Source organism: Thermobia domestica, chromosome 10, assembly GCF_964235325.1.
Source record: "Thermobia domestica chromosome 10, izTheDome1.hap1.1, whole genome shotgun sequence".
NCBI lineage: Eukaryota > Metazoa > Arthropoda > Insecta > Zygentoma > Lepismatidae > Thermobia > Thermobia domestica.
In genome coordinates this window covers 217,695,124-217,714,391 of record NC_137463.1, presented here as the reverse complement: position 1 = coordinate 217,714,391, position 19,268 = coordinate 217,695,124, and the positions used below count along the sequence as shown (strand labels likewise).

The following is a 19,268-nucleotide window of genomic DNA, read 5'->3' as shown; positions in this document are numbered from 1 at the left end:
ACCTTTCTTAAGAATTGGAGTAACTTTGCTATGTTTCCAAAGATTAGGATAAGGACCTATGAGATTATAGGTGAGAGTTAGTTAATATTGAGGAATATGCGCACAAACTTCAAAAATGTAAGAAGGAACGCCATCGGATTTACTAGAATGAGATGCACTCCATTTCCTTGCTGATTCTATACATTCTTTAACAGATATATCTTTTATATTGACACATTGCAGAATTTTTTTTTCAAACATCTTTCATCTCTGATTAAAATGTTTAGGTATAAACACACTCCCAAGGTAATGAGCAAACGCATTAACTGTTAGCTTGTCACTATTAAGAACAGTTGAAGTATTTTTCATTTGATTACAAGTTGTATGTTGCTGTCCCTTACCCTTTATAAAGGATCAAAATTGTTTCGGATCAGTTTCAATAGATTTCTGAAAACTATGTATACATATATTTTCTATAAGCAGAAACTATCATCGACTATGTTACATTTTTTACGCAACTGAATAAAATTCTCCTTATGAAATAATGATGTATGTTTGAGTCGTCTATTGTATTCTTTAGATTCTGAAGTTTGAATTATCTCTTAAATAAACCAGGGAGGATAATTCATCTAGACTTTGATTCATCTAGTTCTCAAGCAGTTCAATGGTATGTTACCATTAGTAAACCTATCATGGTCACCCGCAGAGTAAGGCAACTGTGGAGGTCGATATTGTCCTCTTTGAATTTTCGAATGGTGTTTAGTTCTTCGAAATGTGTGTCAAAACATATTAGATGTGCTTACTCACACATATAGCATTTAATATTGATATAAGATATAGATACTATAGTTATTGTAATTAATAAAGTTTGCAATAGTTATACAGTGCGTCCCACTAGGAGACTAGGCGAATAGGCGAACTCGAAAAAATGTTATAATTTCCGAACAAATGTACCTAAGAAAATGAAATTCACAATACACGTACCTTGCTTCATGCTAAACACGAGAAAGGGTTGAACATAAGCGCACACGTCAAAACAAAGGCGATAGGTGGCTTCAGGGGAAGTGCTGCTTGGCGTGGGCGCGTGCGTTAGTGTGACTCGAGTCGCTGTATCGCGAGGATGGTTCTGTACACCGTACAGAAACGCGTGTTCATTGTTAAAAAATATTGGATATCGGGATCGTATCAGACCGTTCAACGTGAATTTTGCCGTGAATTTGGATGCCGAAAAGGACCATCGAAATCATCAATACATTATTGGGTGAACAAGTTCGAAACAACAGGCACGTTGCTTACGGGACATGGAGGCGCGCGTCTACGGATGTCCGAGGAGACAGTACAGAATGTGCGGCCTCCTGCGGAACGTCTTTTGCAGTCTCCTAAGAAGAGCCTGCGTCGATCATTACAAGAGATAGGGATGTCAAAGTCAACTGTGCAAAGATCCGCCAAAAGAGCCAAGCTCTTTGCATATCGCGTTACAGTCGTCCAGGAGTTGAAGACTACAGATTGGGAAAAGTGCGTGATGTATTGTAGTAGGTTGCAAGCTTTGTTGCATGACAATCCAGGAATCCTAGACTATACTTGATTCACAGATGAAGCTTGGTTCCATCTCTCCGGTTATGTGAACTCGCAGAATACTTGGGTGTGGGCCGCCGAAAATCCGCATGTGTACCATGAGATTCCACTTCATCCTTTGAAGGTGGGAGTTTGCTGTGCAATTTCCCGACAGCGTATCATTGGACCCATCTTCTTTGAAGATACAGTAAACACACAAGTTTACTTACACATCTTCAGTGAATTTGTGAATCAGCTGGACGACCAAGAACTGTTATTTCCAACAAGACGGAGCAACATGCCATACTTCCAATGTGGCCATGGCAGAAATTGAGTCCTTTTTTGTGACAGGATAATCTCCAAAGGATTGTGGCCGCAAAGATCCCCGGATTTGACACCACCTGATTTCTTCTTATGGGGTTTTCTTAAAGGTTTTGTCTACAGAAACTACCCACGATCATTTCAAGAGTTGGGAAACAACATTGAGAATGCGATTCATGAGATCACAACGGTGCAACCTCCAAAAGTTCGTCCCTCCTATTACTAATTCACCATTCCTCATTTAAAGGAATCACCCCGAGAACCGAACTTGTGTCCACAGATTAAAAGCGGCTCATTAACATCTGTGTGCACCCAGGAGGAATAGCATAATTGAATAAAACAGAAAAATCAAATAATAACGAGCCCCCAAAAATCTCTCTCCAAGCAATGTACCGAATCCGGTTTAGATGCACCAGATTCAAACAAAAACTTTAATACACCAAAACAGCAATCAAATAGGTAGATCCAAAAAACCTTAATGAGGAAGTTAATAATAAGAAAGGATTACGCCCAAGGGTTAACTTATAATAAACCTTTATTCATACTAATAAATAAAAAAATTCTCGCATCGTTCATTTCGAAGAAAAGAATCCTGGCCTTTATAGGAGAGAACCATTTTTCGCGCATATCTCCCCAAAATTGGCCGAAGGATGCTAAACGAACTATTTTAACGAAAAAATTGGGTAAGTCTAATTTCGCCCCCTACGTGAGGTGTCAAACGGGACTTGAACCCCTAGCCTCTCCTCCCACTAAAGGAGTGGCGTGGCCCCGAAGCCAGCTAAAAAAACGGTTCAGTGACTTAATTCGCTTCCCCCTTCACACAACCCTCTTGCTGTGTGGTACAGTTTAAGACCAACAATTTCCGTAGCCCCCCAGACTCTCTTCCTCTTAAGAGAGTTGTGGTCTGAAATTATGTCAAAAACTAAACCTTTTGCATCGCGGCGATACAGCCCTCTTGCTGTACCATGTCAATCTCTAGCCGTCTCTTCGGCCAAGAATCTGAGAATTCCAGAAAAGAGATCCCGTCCCCTCTTTGGACAGAACCCTAACCATCTACCTCTTTAGACGGTCGAGCTGGAATCCTCCCCCACCTATGATTCTCCTGCTCTTATATAGAAGATACAACCAACGATCACCAGACAGACGCTTGGTTTAAATATTTTAAAATTAACGAAGAAAAAATATAAACGGGCAAGATAGCGTTAGTTTCTGGCTCTCCCCTAAATGAGCTGTTTAAAAAAAAAAAAGAAATCCTGTTGGGAAAGAAGGAAACTGCATGTTAGTTAAGAAGCAATAGAAACAAAATCACACAAACACAAAAATAAAAATATAGATTATATGAAATGTAAGAATAATTTTAGCCGGCCGGGATTTCTCTCTAAATCTATATTAACCGATAATACAATACACAAGAATAATTAAACAAGGTAGTAAATACAAATATAAATAGCAGCTCCCTAAGAGGGGACTGCATGTTACTTACGTTCCAAAAAAAAATGATGAAAAAGAAACACTTAACTTTGCACTTATAAAAAAGAAAAGAGCCATTAGTCCAAATCTCTTGTTCAGACTCTTTTAGTTCTCTGAAATATCGAAAAGATTTTCTTTTTTTTTTCTAAACACACACACAAAACACAATTAAACGAGAGCCCATTGTCCGCAAGCGTGCACTCTCTGCTGTCCTTTTTGAATATGTATTATATATATATATATATTTGGTCTAGGAATTATTTCGTGCGGGTGGACAAGAGATGGCGCAACGAACGGAGCGTCCCACAGTTCCGTGTATCCACACATGTGTTGCAAACCCCTGTCATCGCGTATCGTTCGTAGTATAGGGCAGTGGATTAAAGCGTCAACAACACCAGTTTGTAGTTAAGTGAACATGGCGCAATTTGTGCCTGATAAAGTGTTTGCGGGGTGTCCTGCTGCATTACTTTAACATGCAGAAAAGTGCGACTGAAAGTCATCGTATTTTGGTGGAAGTGTATGGTGACCATGCTCTAGCTGAGCGAACGTGTCAGAAGTGGTTTGCACGGTTTAGAAGTGGTGATTTCGGCTTGGCAGACCAAGAGCGAGCTGGACAGCCAAAAAAATTTCAAGACGAAGAATTGACAGCATTGCTCGAGCAGGATTCGTGTCAAACGCAGAAACAACTTGCAGCAGCATTAGGCGTTGATCAAACAACAGTCTCCAAACGCTTGAAAGCCATGGGAATGATTCAAAAGATGTCACATTGGGTTCCACATGAATTGAAACACAGAGACGTTGAAAGACGAAAAACCATTTGCGAATTGCTGCTTCAACGACAGAGCAGAAAGGGGTTTCTGCATCGAATTATTACAGGTGATGAGAAGTGGATCCATTACGAGAACCCTAAACGAAAAAAGGCCTGGTTGAAACCAGGTGAACCAGGTCCATCACAACCAAAATGAGATATTCACTGTGCAAAGGTTATGCTGTGCATATGGTGGGATATGAAAGGTGTGGTGTACTATGAGCTGCTGCAACCGGGTGAAACTATGAATGGAGAACGTTATCGACGACAATTAATGCGTTTGAAGCAAGCTCTGGCCAGAACACGACCAGAATGGGAGAACAGACATGATAAACTTATTGTTCAACATGATAACGCTCGCCCACATGTCGCAAAACCGGTCAAAACCTATTTAGAAAATGTCGGATGGGAAGTTTTACCCCACCCGCCGTATTCACCAGACGTTGCTCCTTCGGACTACTACTTGTTCGATTGCATGAACAACGATTTGATTGGACAGCGGTTTACTTCTTCAGAAGATATCGAAACATGGGTCTCTGACTGGATCGCTTCCAAGGATGAGGACTTCTTTCGCCACGGAATCCGTACATTGCCTGACAGATGGGCGAAAGTGGTGGCTAGCGATGGACAATATTTTCTTGAGGTATTTATGTATTTTGTGTTTGTACTACAGCTTCAATGTGTGCGTACCAACCGCACGAATTAATTCCTAGACCAATATATATATATATATATATATATATATATATATATATATATATATATATATATATATATATATATATATATATATATATATATATATTCACAAAATCAAAAAACAAACAAATCAAAAAAGCACTGCTATGTCCGATCCTTAAACACATCACAATTTTGAGGTCCGTCCAGAAATAGTCCTTTTTATTTTAAAACTTCAGTCTCTTCTTCGCCGGGCAGGCTTCCCAGTGGTCCCCGTCGTTCACTCCTTTACCTGGAGTGAGTCGGAGTCCCTCGCCATTGGTAAAGATTTCAATGTAATCCACCGGATCATCCTCCTGGCAACTTGTCGATGGTTCGGAACACGAACCCGGAGCCTCCGCTACCGATGCAGGCCTCTTTTGTAGTGTTTGATATTCTCTCAGGTCCTTGAGAGAAAAGTTGCTTGGGTCACCTTGCAGAATACGTTCTGGGTTCGGTCGCGACTTCTGTCTCGCGGCCCGGTACTGGTCTCGCTTCTTATTGCTTTTCTCATCGTTGATGTTGAACATCAACTGAAGTTCGGTGGGATTCCACGCCTTTGGTCTGGCCCCGCAATAAACACTTCTTGTGGGGCCCTTTGGTTCCTTAAACTTGAAATCCATCGGGAACGTGCAAAAACTAGGAAAAATCTCTAAAAAGACGTTCTTCTTCACGAAGCTGAATTTAACTGGCGAAGTCAAGTATCCTTTCCTTGTTCATTTCCATTTTATTGATTTATTTTTTTAACTCTCCCTCTCTCTCCTTCCCTCTACCAGCGTGGTTGGGCCAATCTGTCACCATGGGTCAATGTCTTGCTCTGATGTTAAATTAGCAACAAAAAAGCGGAGTTCCAAATCTCTGCGGAATAGCCTGAAAACAAGAGCTAAAAAAAAGAAAGTCTTTCGCAGCCTAAGCTGTATCTTCGGGAATCTCTCTAACACAGGAGATCTGTTGTTGTTTTACATTCCTGGCAAAAGCAGGGGTGGAATAACTCTCTTAAAGGAATCCACATTATCTTTTATCTCTCGGTTACTAAGAGAGTGTCGTAACATAAACGTGTTCTCTGCTAATTTCTTACAAATGACGTATGGTCCCCCAAATTTGGGGAGCATTTTTCGGTTATCCCCTTGCTAGCATCAGAAGATCTAACTGCACGGAGCCAGACAGAATCCCCCTCTCTGAAAATATGGGGTTTCCTGTTCTTGTTATATTCTCGACACATTTTTTTGTGTCTTTTTTCCTGAGTTCTGTTGGCTACCTCCATGGCTTTCTTTATGCTCTGGATTCTTTCATTTACGAAGTCAGGGATCGGATTCCCACCTTCACCCACTACTTCTTCTCTCTTCTGGGTTTCAAATGGCAATTTTACATGTCTTCCCATATGCAAGAAAAAAGGTGTATGGTTTGTGGCTTTTGAGACTACTGTTAATGGCAAAGGAAAGAAAATCAAGGTTCTTTGACCATTCCGAGTGTTTTCTAAAGTACATGGACACCAGTTTTTTAACTTCCTTCACCCCCTCTCGGCCCGATTCGCTTTTGGCCTGTAAGCAGATATGAACGTAACTCTTGTTCTTAAAATTGTGAGCAGGTTTCTCCAGATCTTTTCCGTAAACACACTTTGGTTGTCGTTTACAATGCGGTCATACCATCCATTTCTCGAAAAGAAAGTTAACAAACAATTAGCTACAGACCAAGCTGTGACCTTTGGAAGGGGAAACAAAGCAACAAAACGACTGAAAGCATCAATGATTATCAAGCAGAATTAATAACCTCCCCCCTTCGACCTAATTAAGGGCCCCATAAGATCCAAATAAGCAGTAGATCCTGGCTTCTTCACTAGACTGTTGGCCATAAAACCTAACTTACTATTTGACGAGTCCTTATAAATTGCGCAGGGAACAGAGGATTGACAAAATCTTCTAATATCCTTTCCCATCCGAAAGGACTGAATTTTATTATCATCTTTGTTGAAAGAAGAAAGTCTCGGCCCATGATAATACACCTCGAAAAATTACTAATTACATGGAATTTCTGCTCTAACTGTAGTCTAAAAAAGTTAAGAGGAACAACCATAAAACTAATTGTCTTTGCCCCTCCTCTAGCAAACCTCACATTTACAGAATGATCCTGCAACGTTATTCCTAGCTTTGACCATTTTCCCGCAATCTCCTCATTTATAGCCGACAGCGAGCTTCCCGTATCAATATACAATTGATACTTATCATTTAAAATCGAACAATTTATTAATAGCGGCCTCTGGGGTATGGATCCTTTGTCCCCCCCCCTCGACAGCGCCATTCACGTTTTTTGAAGTAGTCTTCTTAACTCGACTAGCTTTGGGTTTCCTATTCAAAGAATCATTTACGCTGTGGTCTGAAAGATTTTTTCTTTCTTCTTCTTGTTTTCCTCTCCAAAATGATTTTTTCCTGTTCGCATGTCGAGATTTACGACGCGGACACTCTTGGGTGGACTGTTTGTCTTTTTCTCCCCCCTGACCGCTCTTCTTACCCCTACCCCTTCTCCGTCCTGTTTTATTGCAAACGAACTCGGTAGGGGCGGGGATAATAGACAACATGTGGTTTTCAGCTAAAAGTTCCTCACTTTGGTCTGTAGGATAAACAAAGTGTGTTCTTTCTTTTTCATCGCTAAACATCCATGATCTGCTTGCCATATCCAAACTAATTTTTGCTTCTCTTAGGATATCTTGGCCAACGATAATGGGAGTTACGAGGTGGTCCAGAACGTAAAAGAAGTAGGAGAATTTTCTTCTCTTGGTACAAAAATCTACAAATATCTTTCCCACAGTCTTTACTTCTCCCGTTGCTAGGCTTAGGGGCAAAGAACAAGATTCGAACCGGGCCCCTCTCCGTCTCCACTAATCGGCTACTCTCTTGTGGACGATGCTAATTTCAAATCCAGAATCGAGGTAAAAATAATAACGTTCACGATGTACAAAGCCATAAATAAAAGGGTTCTTGTTTCCCCTTCTTCTCCTTTCTTTTTTCTCCTCTCTGTTTCGCACTACGGCCAAGACGGGCTTCGAACCTGAATCCTTTCTCTTTAAAACACAATCCGCTGCTAGGTGATTCAGTTCTTTGCAATTGAAACATCTTATTGACCTTTTTGACTGACTTTGCCTCCCACCAGGCTTCATATCCTTTTGGTCTCTTCTTCGAGACCGTGCTGGATCGAGAGCGCTTAACGGCGGTATCGAATCTCTCGAAACTGCTGTTGCGTCTTGTCTCTTAAAATCCGGAGCCGAATATCCCTGACCTCCTGTCCAACCCCTGGATAGTTCCATGTAAGACAATTCACCCAATAAAATGGACTGAATATGCAGGGACTCCTTTTCCAATTCCTTAACATCTTCAAATTCTTTTCCATACAGGAATTGCCTAAAACGAGGGTGCGTCTTCGAAATTATCTTTCTAACCTGATCCTTTTGAGATGGTACGGATTCTAACCTCTGAAAGAGTTCGCTCATCTTTTTAATAAAAACAGAGACTTTCGTATGTATATTTAAGTCTATTGGCAATCATATTCTCAACTTCCTCGGCATAGTTAAAACTGAAAAAAGCTTTCAAAAATGAGTCTCTGTAGGTCCCAAAGGACTCAAATGGCCTCTTAAACTCCCATCACCTGCGAGCTGGACCAAGAAGTAGCCTAGGTATGAGAATGTTCAGTCGATCACTTTCGCTAATACAATTCTGAGAAGCGTAAGACTTAAGCGCCTCTAAAAACTGAAACGGACAATTATCTCCTTCACCACTCAAACCGGAGGTTCTAACCTAACTTCCTCAAGCCCAGATTTCTGAGAGCAACACCCTGTATGAGACGACCTATTTTCAGAACGACTTTTTAGTCTTCTAATAGCGTCTATTGCTATATCAGAATTAAGTTCGACGTTCTTTTCTATATCCAAGAGGTTACGTACTGTTTCCTCTTAAATTGGCATGGTGTTCTGCCTGACCATTGAAGCAGCATGCTTCAATCTTGTAATTTCAGCCAAAATAGTCTCCCGATTCAAATCCTGTTCCTCAGAAAACCCTAGGACCTCTCTAAGACTATCTACTTCAATATGAGAGTCCATCTTCGAAAAAGTGTACCTTCCTGATCTCAAAAACATAAACGTAAGAATCCAAAGGAGAACTAAACAAAAACTCTAATGAGAGAGAACCAAAACAACAAAACAAATCCAATCCCGGACGAGCTAACCCACTTTATGCAACCTCCAAAAGTTCGTCCCTCCTATTACTAATTCACCATTCCTCATTTAAAGGAATCATCCCGAGAACCGAACTTGTGTCCACAGATTAAAAGCGGCTCATTAACATCTGTGTGCACCCAGGAGGAATAGCATTATTGAATAAAACAGAAAAATCAAATAAAAACGAGCCCCCAAAAATCTCTCTCCAAGCATTGTACCGAATCCGGTTTAGATGCACCAGATTCAAACAAAAACTTTAATACACCAAAACAGCAATCAAATAGGTAGATCCAAAAAACCTTAATGAGGAAGTTAATAATAAGAAAGGATTACGCCCAAGGATTAACTTATAATAAATCTTTATTCATACTAATAAATAAAAAATTCTCGCATCGTTCATTTCGAAGAAAAGAATCCTGCCCTTTATAGGAGAGAACCATTTTTCACTCATATCTCCCCAAAATTGGCCGAAGGATGCTAAACGAACTATTTTAACGAAAAAATTGGGTAAGTCTAATTTCGCCCCCTACGTGAGGTGTCAAACGGGACTTGAACCCCAAGCCTCTCCTCCCACTAAAGGAGTGGCGTGGCCCCGAAGCCAGCTAAAAAAACGGTTCAGCGACTTAATTCGCTTCCCCCTTCACACAACCCTCTTGCTGTGTGGTACAGTTTAAGACCAACAATTTCCGTAGCCCCCCAGACTCTCTTCCTCTTAAGAGAGTTGTGGTCTGAAATTATGTCAAAAACTAAACCTTTTGCATCGCGGCGATACAGCCCTCTTGCTGTACCATGTCGATTTCTAGCCGCCTCTTCGGCCAAGAATCTGAGAATTTCAGAAAACAGATACCGTCCCCTCTTTGGACAGAACCCTAACCATCTACCTCTTTAGACGGTGGAGCTGGAATCCTCCCCCACCTATGATTCTCCTGCTCTTATATAGAAGATACAACCAACGATCACCAGACAGACGCTTGGTTTAAATATTTTAAAATTAACGAAGAAAAAATATAAACGGGCAAGATAGCGTTAGTTTCTGGCTCTTCCCTAAGTGAGCTGTTTTAAAAAAAAGAAATCCTGTTGGGAAAGAAGGAAACTGCATGTTAGTTAACAAGCAATAGAAACAAAATCACACAAACACAAAAATAAAAAGATATATTATATGAAATGTAAGAATAATTTTGCCCGGCCGGGAATTCTCTCTAAATCTATATTAACTGATAATACAACACACAAGAATAATTAAACAAGGTAATAAATACAAATATAAATAGGAGCTCCCTAAGAGGGGACTGTACCGGAGACTCTACATCGGACTTTTCACAATATGGAACGCCGTGTACAAACATGTCTTGACGTCCAGGGAGGACACATTCAGCACCTGCTGTGACGGTCATGCATTCAGCATGAAACAAGGTACGTGTATTGTGAATTTCGTTTTCCTATATATATTTGTTCGGAAATTATATCGTTATTTCCAGGTTCGAAAGCTAGTGGGACGCACTGTATTAACATGAAGTACTATGCACATGGGTGCACCAAGGTGTGTGTGTGTGTGTGTGTGCTTCTGTGTGTGTGCATTTGATGCTGCGTTTTCGTGTTTACATCATTAAAGTGGAAGAATATACTTTTCTGAACTCTATGAAACTTCAGATGTGATTATAACATTACATTTCATTACATTTCCAAATTAATCCTGTTAATTCTTTATAGTTAGGAACTGTATCTGTACTGCTATTTACATTTAAATTGGTGGATATGTTTATCTCTTACAGTTACATAACAATAGCTATGTGGATACCAGACCTTTTTCAAAGATTCAATGCGTTCGATATGGAACATGGAAATGAAACAGCTGGAATGTGCGACATGATAGATGCAATAAGTAAAGACAATAATATTTGTAAACGTAAAATGGAAGATCAAGTATTTTCGAATGTAATGATAACAATCATGGTAAATTTACCTGCATCATTAATTCTTATATATGGTATCGATAAGATTGGGAAAAACGTAATTTTAGGTAAACATTTTATAATTTACTACATTTGATGATATTTACTAGTTTTGTATCCTTATAAAAATCTTGTGGCGTATGTAAGGCTCCATGATTTTCAGACTAAAAAGTCGGAAGACTCTATGAAAATATACTCTGAAAACGAGGACACACTATGAAATATAGTCATTGTTATGCACTCGCTTTCTGCTGAAATATCAGAACATTAATATCAACATTCACCAAGAGTACGTGATAGAGAGTAGAATATTTCTACCAGTTGAGTATCGTTGACCAAAGCGGGATTTTTAAAATGTCGCAGAAATATTAAGTTATATTTTGGAGAAAGCCTGACATCTGCAATTTTGAACAGCTGATGTAAATCCGAGTTAAACTGGAACATCTAGGAGCCTTAGACATATGTAAATGTAATTAATATGTTATATCAAAGTATGTTGGTGTGACAAGTATCTTGATAGATAATAGACAGTGTGTATATACAGGGTGATCTGGAGGTGGGAGTACCCCCTTTAGTTTCAACAGTATAGTGTTAGTTATGGTAGAATATTTGTACACAGTTACCTTGAAGTCCTAAGAGTCTTAAAAGTCATTAACATCGGTATGATCATCCATGTCGTAACACAGCTGAATTCTGCGCGATTGTCATCCGCAATTACCTGAATCAGACGTTTCCTGGCCGCTGGATTGGAAGAGGTTGTGCATCATCACCAGCTCCCTTTGAATGGACTCCAAGAAGTCCTGGCCTGTCGACACCATACAATGCTCTCTGGGATTTCATAAAGCAACAAGTAAGAAACATTCCATATCACACAACGCAGGAATTACGATGTGGTGCAACATGCCCCCACCGTCGTGACTCCGGGGTATCTCCGCAAAACATCTGCCAGAACTTGACGCAGAATTAAGCTGTGTTACGACATGGATGATGATTTGTTTTTTATGTTAGCATCTATGTTTTAAGGCCTATTCACTTGCATAATACATAAATCCAAATCAAACCTTTTTAAAAAAGTACAAAAAATTCAGCTAAACAGAATAGCATGCCAAGTATAATCTTGTCTTTCTTCTAAAATCACAAAAGTAGTCCGGTGGAGTTGGGATGTTCTGCAATTCAGGTCTGCAATTATATCTTAGTCGATATGTTATGTCGATTTCGCCAACAGAAACAAACCCAAAAGTTAATATAAGAAAATCTTTTCTAAGTTCAATTGTATATAGGATGACAAGGGTACAACAAAAATATATCACATATCATATGTTAAAACTATATCAGTAATGAATAAATGATTTGTATTCTAAAAAAATAACTCCCATGACTGTCCACTGAGACAAAAAGAGACGGTGATGACGATAATAAATGGAACGATGAATGAAGAAAGTGAAAGGAAGCGATACATTTCTGAGTAAACACACGCACACGGTGTTTGTTTACCACAAAGTCCACTTAGCGAGAGTTTGCATCGAACTAGGGACCACGCACATCAGAGGTGAGCACACTACCACTGAATGCAAGCAGCCCCACATGATTTGTAATGTTATAACATGCCAATTATTATTTTAATTACTTAAAATATATTTCAGCAATTACGACGTTTACTGGTGGAGTTAGTATATTAGCCTTGTATTTTGCGACGTGTACAACTGATGTGCTGATTATGTCTTGTTGCTTTGAGGCGTCACTTTCAACAGCAATAGCAGTTCTTCCATATGTGGTCGTCGACGCCCTGCCATCTTATGTCAGGTAAGAATCCAATCATAGAAGTCATTTGAAGACCACAAAAGAGGTCATCCCTCAATATAAAAAGCAGTCTATATCTGTACTAAAATCGTTTCCCAGCCTGCATAAAACTATCAAAACCCACTCCCTGAAATGTCTATTTCTTTTACCTCTTTTCAGTTAAAAAGTAACATATCACAAGATTAAATTGACAAGTTCTAGATATCTATGTTGAAAATTTTGCAAGAACTTGGTACTGGTATTTAATTTTCACAACTTAACATTTATAGACCCGAAGGGGGGGGGGGGAGATTTAAACGTAGTAACGCTTGGATCCCGATCATTTTAAAGGCATTTTTAAAATGTTGTTACTCAGAAACTACTCGTTTAAAGTGAATGAAACTATTAGGTTCAATAGATTAAGAATGTACTACTATAACGAAAAAGCAATAGTGCACTTAGCATTGTTATCCTTGAATGCACAGTGTTGCAAACTTTAAGGAATATTTTTTGTATGTTGGAAATCTAATCGAAACATATATTGTCCGATAATCTCCTGTAAATTGAAAACGACCTTAGAACTAAATATAAATAATTTTAAATATACACTATATTTCATAATATGTCACTCCTCTCCTCCCCCTCCTCTCCCTTTTGGTGTCATGTTGGGTGCGAGGACGTCTAGAAGCGCGGCGCGATGGTTGAGAACTAGTGCTAGGAACAGCATCGAGTGTTGTTTCTGTGTCACTGTCGGAAGAATCTAGTTGTTTTAGTATTGTATCAATGTCTAAATATTAGATTCATAGTCCGTTTCAAAAGCATCGGAGTCGCTATCATTTATTATTTCCGTAACTTCTCTGGGCGAAAATACGCAACTATCATGAGAACCACGAATTGTCCCGGTAGTATTCATGGCCCAAACCTCAAATAAAAAGAGGAAGTGAACCCTAAGCAAATAACACGAAGGATGTCAAACAACCACATACACTTCCATTGGCTTATAAAACATGAGAACAAAGATAGCTACATGATTTTTTTCATTCTGAGTACTCATATCCTTTTAGGGAATACAGTAGAGCGTCGATTATCCGAACGTCGGTCAACCGAACGACCGCTTAACCGAACTGTGTACTCGCTCGCACCTGTTACTCTCCCACCCTACCGTCCATCATCCCCCTCACTCCCAAACCAAGTTTCCCACAGTAGTCGCCGCACTGAGCCACCGCTGGCGGAACATTGCTTCTAATGGGACCTTCATAAGGCGCTGCTGACCGGCCAAGCCGCCAGTCGCTGTGTTTCAACAATCAGCACACTTCTTTTTATGAATAAATTTACTGTACAGTACTTCTTTTTGGCAAATAAACATGTACAGTTCGATTATCCGAACAAACCAGTTTTCCGAACATCCATGTCCCCCAATTACTTCGGATAATCGACGTTCTACTGTATATACTTTACACAACATGTCATTTAAATCTATTCAGTACGCGACCTGTAGGCATGAAGGTGATAAATATTCGTGAAAACTAAACAGAAGGTACAGTTGTACACTGCGGTTAATTTCTTTTATCAACTGCGTGTTGAACTGCAGGAACTGACGTTCATAGCTGCATGGCAACTGAAGTTGTCTCCGGGACTGAACGCATTGTAACAAGAGGGCAACTATAGTTGCCCATGGGTCTTTAGGTGTTTTAATTTACAAGTCAGCTTATAATGTGCATTTACATTCTCTAAGATTGTACTGGTTTATAAGGTCCACTGAGCTCCTTCGTGGCTAAGCGGTTAACTTATGCGCATTTGGCGTGGGAGACTCGGGTTCGAATCCCGGCGGGAGCTCATGTGGTTCGGATTCCACGTTAATCAGTCAGTACTGTTTCATATAGCCTCGCTGCTGAAAGGGACGTTACACTTAAACTCAAACCAACTCAAGGTGCACTGGTAGGCTAAATAATCTTTATATAAATAAATGAGCAAAAGTGACCTAAATAAATATACCTGTTGTGTGAGATCGAACTGTGGAAACCCGAACATAATTTATTGGATTAGTTTGGAGTTAAGCATGCCTTTCGGCAGCGGGGCTATATAAGACGTAGTTCTACAGCTTAACATGGGATCCGAAAAATACGAGCTCCCGAGGCGCATACACTTTCCAAATAGACACAATGAAGCTCAACATAATTTACAGTCAAGTAAAAAGAGCAAAATAATTCCTGTTCATAAACGGCGAAACAAGTTATTTTTCATCAGAAGATACTAAATGTGTTTTTACAATGATTGCTGGAATTCATTGTCCATAGTCATGGGATTCCTTAAACCTAAGTGGATCTGAGTACTGCAAGTGACCCCAGATAGCATAAGTCAAAGTCCTGCAAACCTTCTCTTGAAGGCGAAGTAGTGTTGTGATAAGAGGCATACAAAATAAGGGTTGATGGTGTGTGCACCTACCAACTGCACCTGATTCAAGTCGAAGTCATTGTTCGAAGAGTCCTTATTAACAGCGAAGTAACTACTATGCTAGTAGGCTAGTTGTCGCTCGGGGCAAGAACTCACCTTAGGGCACCCTGACCAATCAACCAAAACGTTCCCTCAAATATTTGCCCAAATTTGCGCCCCCCAAATCAGCCGCCAGGAGCACAAGCCTCGTTTGCCCCACACTAGTTACGTCAGTGCTTGTTAATTGTTGTTCCAGCTCTTCATAACTTTGGTGTTGTCGGAAAAAAATATGCAGGAGTGTCCCCAGGTAGATGTTTCTTTTTCCTTCACTGTGTGGAACGTTTTGATTCGTTTTCTTCTTAGTTATGTTTTTGGCTGAGAAAACAAATATTCAGATGAGGAGAAAAAGCGCAATGGCACCAGATCAAAGCCACTATCTTCAACAAATAACTTATTGCACACTTAGACATTCACGAACTGTCTTTCCTTGAAAGCACGTTTTCTTAATTTCTGAACGCACTTTCCAATCTCATCTGAATTCTTGGTAAAGTAATAAATATACAAATAAACACAGAGAAGTAGTCCTTGGAAATAAAAGATATCAAGAAACTAGGATCGTTAGACGACATTTATCTAAACATCTCCCTTCCCTGTTTAGGTCATATCTTTAAATAAAGAATGCTATGCCGCATCTTTATTTCCTCCTGAACCGAAAAAAAAAAAGTTTGAAAATGATTGTATTGATTCTAAGGTTCATACCTGTGATTGAAAATGTCTACTGTCTTGTGCTCTTTGTCACTTTCTGTAGCAATGTTTAGCATTCCTTTTCTGTTTCTTAAAGATCATAATGGGTAGAATTAAAAATAGAGAAGTTAATACGAATTATTTTAATTTTTGCTCTTCATATTCGTAAATTTTGAAATCACTGGCAGGTTCTTTGAAGAAGGTAAATAATTTCATAATCAAATTAAAGAAATCCATAATTTCTTTTGTAGTTTTCTTTTTAATTTAATAGTACCATAGGATATCCTCAGAGAAAGTGTCACAGAACCCCATCATAGAGTTCGGAGTACATAAGAACTACGCTGATTCCCGTAACAAATGCGTTCAGTCCATACGTCAATTTGTTGCACGTAATGGCATACTCTTCCAGACTGTGCATCAGAAAATACCCTGTGAACGGTGTAATTTGTTTGTGTTTGTTAGGATCCTTCTGCTTCTCTTTATGCGTAGCGAAACATTGTTTGGAGTGGTATCTTATCTCCCTTTTGCTACTCTTTTCATATTGAACAGTTTTGTTTCAGTACCAAGGTAACTGCTTCTTCCACTTGTTGCACTACATTCTTCCCAATCTTTCTTGGTATACCTCGTGTCCTTCCAGTAAAACCGAAACAAGAAAATTTTACGTGACAAAGAAGTAAGTTATTTCATATTACTAAGCGTCCGAAATACGAGTGCAGGAAAGAAAGTAATGACGCTTGTCAGCGTATCACAGAGAAATATAAGCGCCTGGTAATATGCTATAATAAAAAGGCAGAGCTATTCAACATAGCAAGTGTTGCTAATGTAGCGTGCAGACAAACGAACATGAAATTGTGAGGTGGTGGTGTGAAATTTCACCCCCATAAAGTTATGATGTACTCATATTCTTAAGATATGGGCTCATTCTGATCTCTTCTTTAAACCAAAGGAACCACTAAAATGGTAGCATCTCCCACTAGACACGTCATCCTGCAAGGAATACGATGCTTTTGCGTGAACATAAATTAAAATGGTAGTGTTATTAGTGTCTAGCATATAGCAATGAGGCAGTGGGTGAAAATATCGCTAAGGATTACATTGAGGAGGTATAAAGGGCATATACGGTTGAAATGATGTGTACAGACTTTGGGAGAGATTGCTGAAATTCAGCTCAAATGAAGAAGATATATTTAGATTCTATATTCCCAGGGGTGTAGCCAAGGGGGCTCATCGGGGCCAGGCCCCCCAAATGATTTCCGGGTCCCCAAAATGACCAGCTTTTAAAACATCATTGTAAGATTACCTCGCTTCAGTCACTTAAAAATACAAAGTTTACATATAGTTAATAATTTATGGTAAAATAGTATGAAAAATATTATTTTGCCGTACCAATCGAAAACTAGTATGACATCTCCTCCTTATACCAACCGGAAAACAGTAGGGTTTATTTCTTTTCAACAGATTACACAATTTACTGCGATTCATATTTGACAATTTGAAGACAAACGTTTCAACAAGGTACTATAAATACTACCATAAAACAATGGTACTAAACTGATTTGTAAGTAGACCTGCATTACATTTTTTCTATGCTCTAACTAGTATTTAAAAAAACATATTTATATAAAATTTGGTGAAAAACAACGTTTTTCAGTATGGATTTCGATTAATCGGTAATTTTCAATTATTTTTACATGTCAGCATTTCCTTAGGAGTATTAATGGGGACTGAATTTGTATTTAAACGGCATGAGAAGTGGCACTGTTCATATCAATCACTCCGAAAACTATGATTTGACATAAATATTGGTCATTTTCGATCATTTTTGTATATCTTCCCTTCTCTTCAAAGTGCACCTTCAAAGTGAAGCTATAAAAACCATCCCAGGCCCGAACCTCATCTATGTTGAAAATTTAATCGAATTCAGTCGGGTGGCTCAAGAGCTGTTATAAATGTAGTCAGTTCATTATATATATATATATATATATATATATATATATATATATATATATATATATATATATATATATATATATATATATATATATATATATATATATACTAGCAGCGTTCACCCCGCTTCGCTGGGGTCACCCCGGAACGCAATAAACCTTGTTACTTAGATAATTTTTACTTTTTCGCTTTCAAGTGATATGATAAAAACCATAGTAGATTGCAGTAAATGTTAACATTATATCGCCTGTCATTTATGTTAACCCGCCGAGTGACACGGTCATGCAGGTTGCATATAAATACGTTTATTTTTACCTATGATGAACTAACAAAGGATTTGTACGTTATGGACACTTGAATGGTCAATTATCTCAAGACACTGGTAATTAAAAATTAAAGTGATATGATAAAAACCATCTAGGGTCCAAATCCTAATAACCCCCCAAAAATGAAAGAAATTGGTTCAGCCGTATTAGCGTGATGAGGGAACAAAGGATTTGTGCGTTCTCTTTTATATATAAGATATATATATATATATATATATATATATATATATATATATATATATATATATATATATATATATATATATATATACACGGGTTGGACAAAAAATCTAAAACATTTGCAAAAGTGTGAAAGTAATACCTAGTATGGTGTGGGGCCTCCTTTTGCGTCCAAAACTTGGATCCGACGTGGAATGGACGTATACAGCTCGTGAATCGTGGTGTGTGGAATTTTGTACCATTGTTCCTCCAAAACATGCTCCAGTTCCTAAAGAGATGCTGGTGGAGGGTAATGAGACCGAACACGCCTTTCTAACTGAGACCACAATTGTTCAATGATGTTCGAATCTGGTGATTGTTGGACCCACGGGAGGTGAGATACCTCCTGGTCATGCTCCTCAAACCATGATTTCACCGTTTTTGCAGCGTGACAGGATGCAAATTCATCTTGGTGGATGCCATCACCATCAGGGAACAATATTTGAGCCATGGGTAGAACCTGGTTCCCCAAAATGGCCTTATACGCCTTAGCATTCATCATTCCATGCAGGGCTATGATGGGACCTGCAGAAAATCACGATATCACTGCCCATACTGTAACAAAACCACCCCCATGTTTTATAGTTGGGAGCAGACAATCTGTATCATAGGCCTACGACGGTGTAATCCATACATAAACACGTCCGGTCGTTGGAAACAAGGAGAAGGTCGATTCATCGGACCACATTGCGTGTTTCCACTGCTCATGAGTCCACGCCTTGTGGTCCTTGCACCACTGGATACGCCTCTTCCCCTTTACCGTTGTGACCATGAGTTTGGCGATAGCGGTTCTGCCATGAATTTTTATT

The 19,268-nt window shown here is 39.2% G+C and overlaps 1 protein-coding gene across 1 annotated transcript in view; it reads left to right on the top strand.

Moving 5' to 3' along the window:
• The window catches only part of LOC145662177 (uncharacterized), a 62,494-nt gene that overhangs the window by 19,195 nt on the left and 24,031 nt on the right, over nucleotides 1-19,268 (top strand). The window contains exons 4-5 of the mRNA XM_081727510.1: nucleotides 10,829-11,076; nucleotides 12,652-12,811. Coding sequence (XP_081583636.1) covers nucleotides 10,829-11,076; nucleotides 12,652-12,811 — 408 coding nt within the window. The remainder of the gene's footprint in view (nucleotides 1-10,828; nucleotides 11,077-12,651; nucleotides 12,812-19,268) is intronic.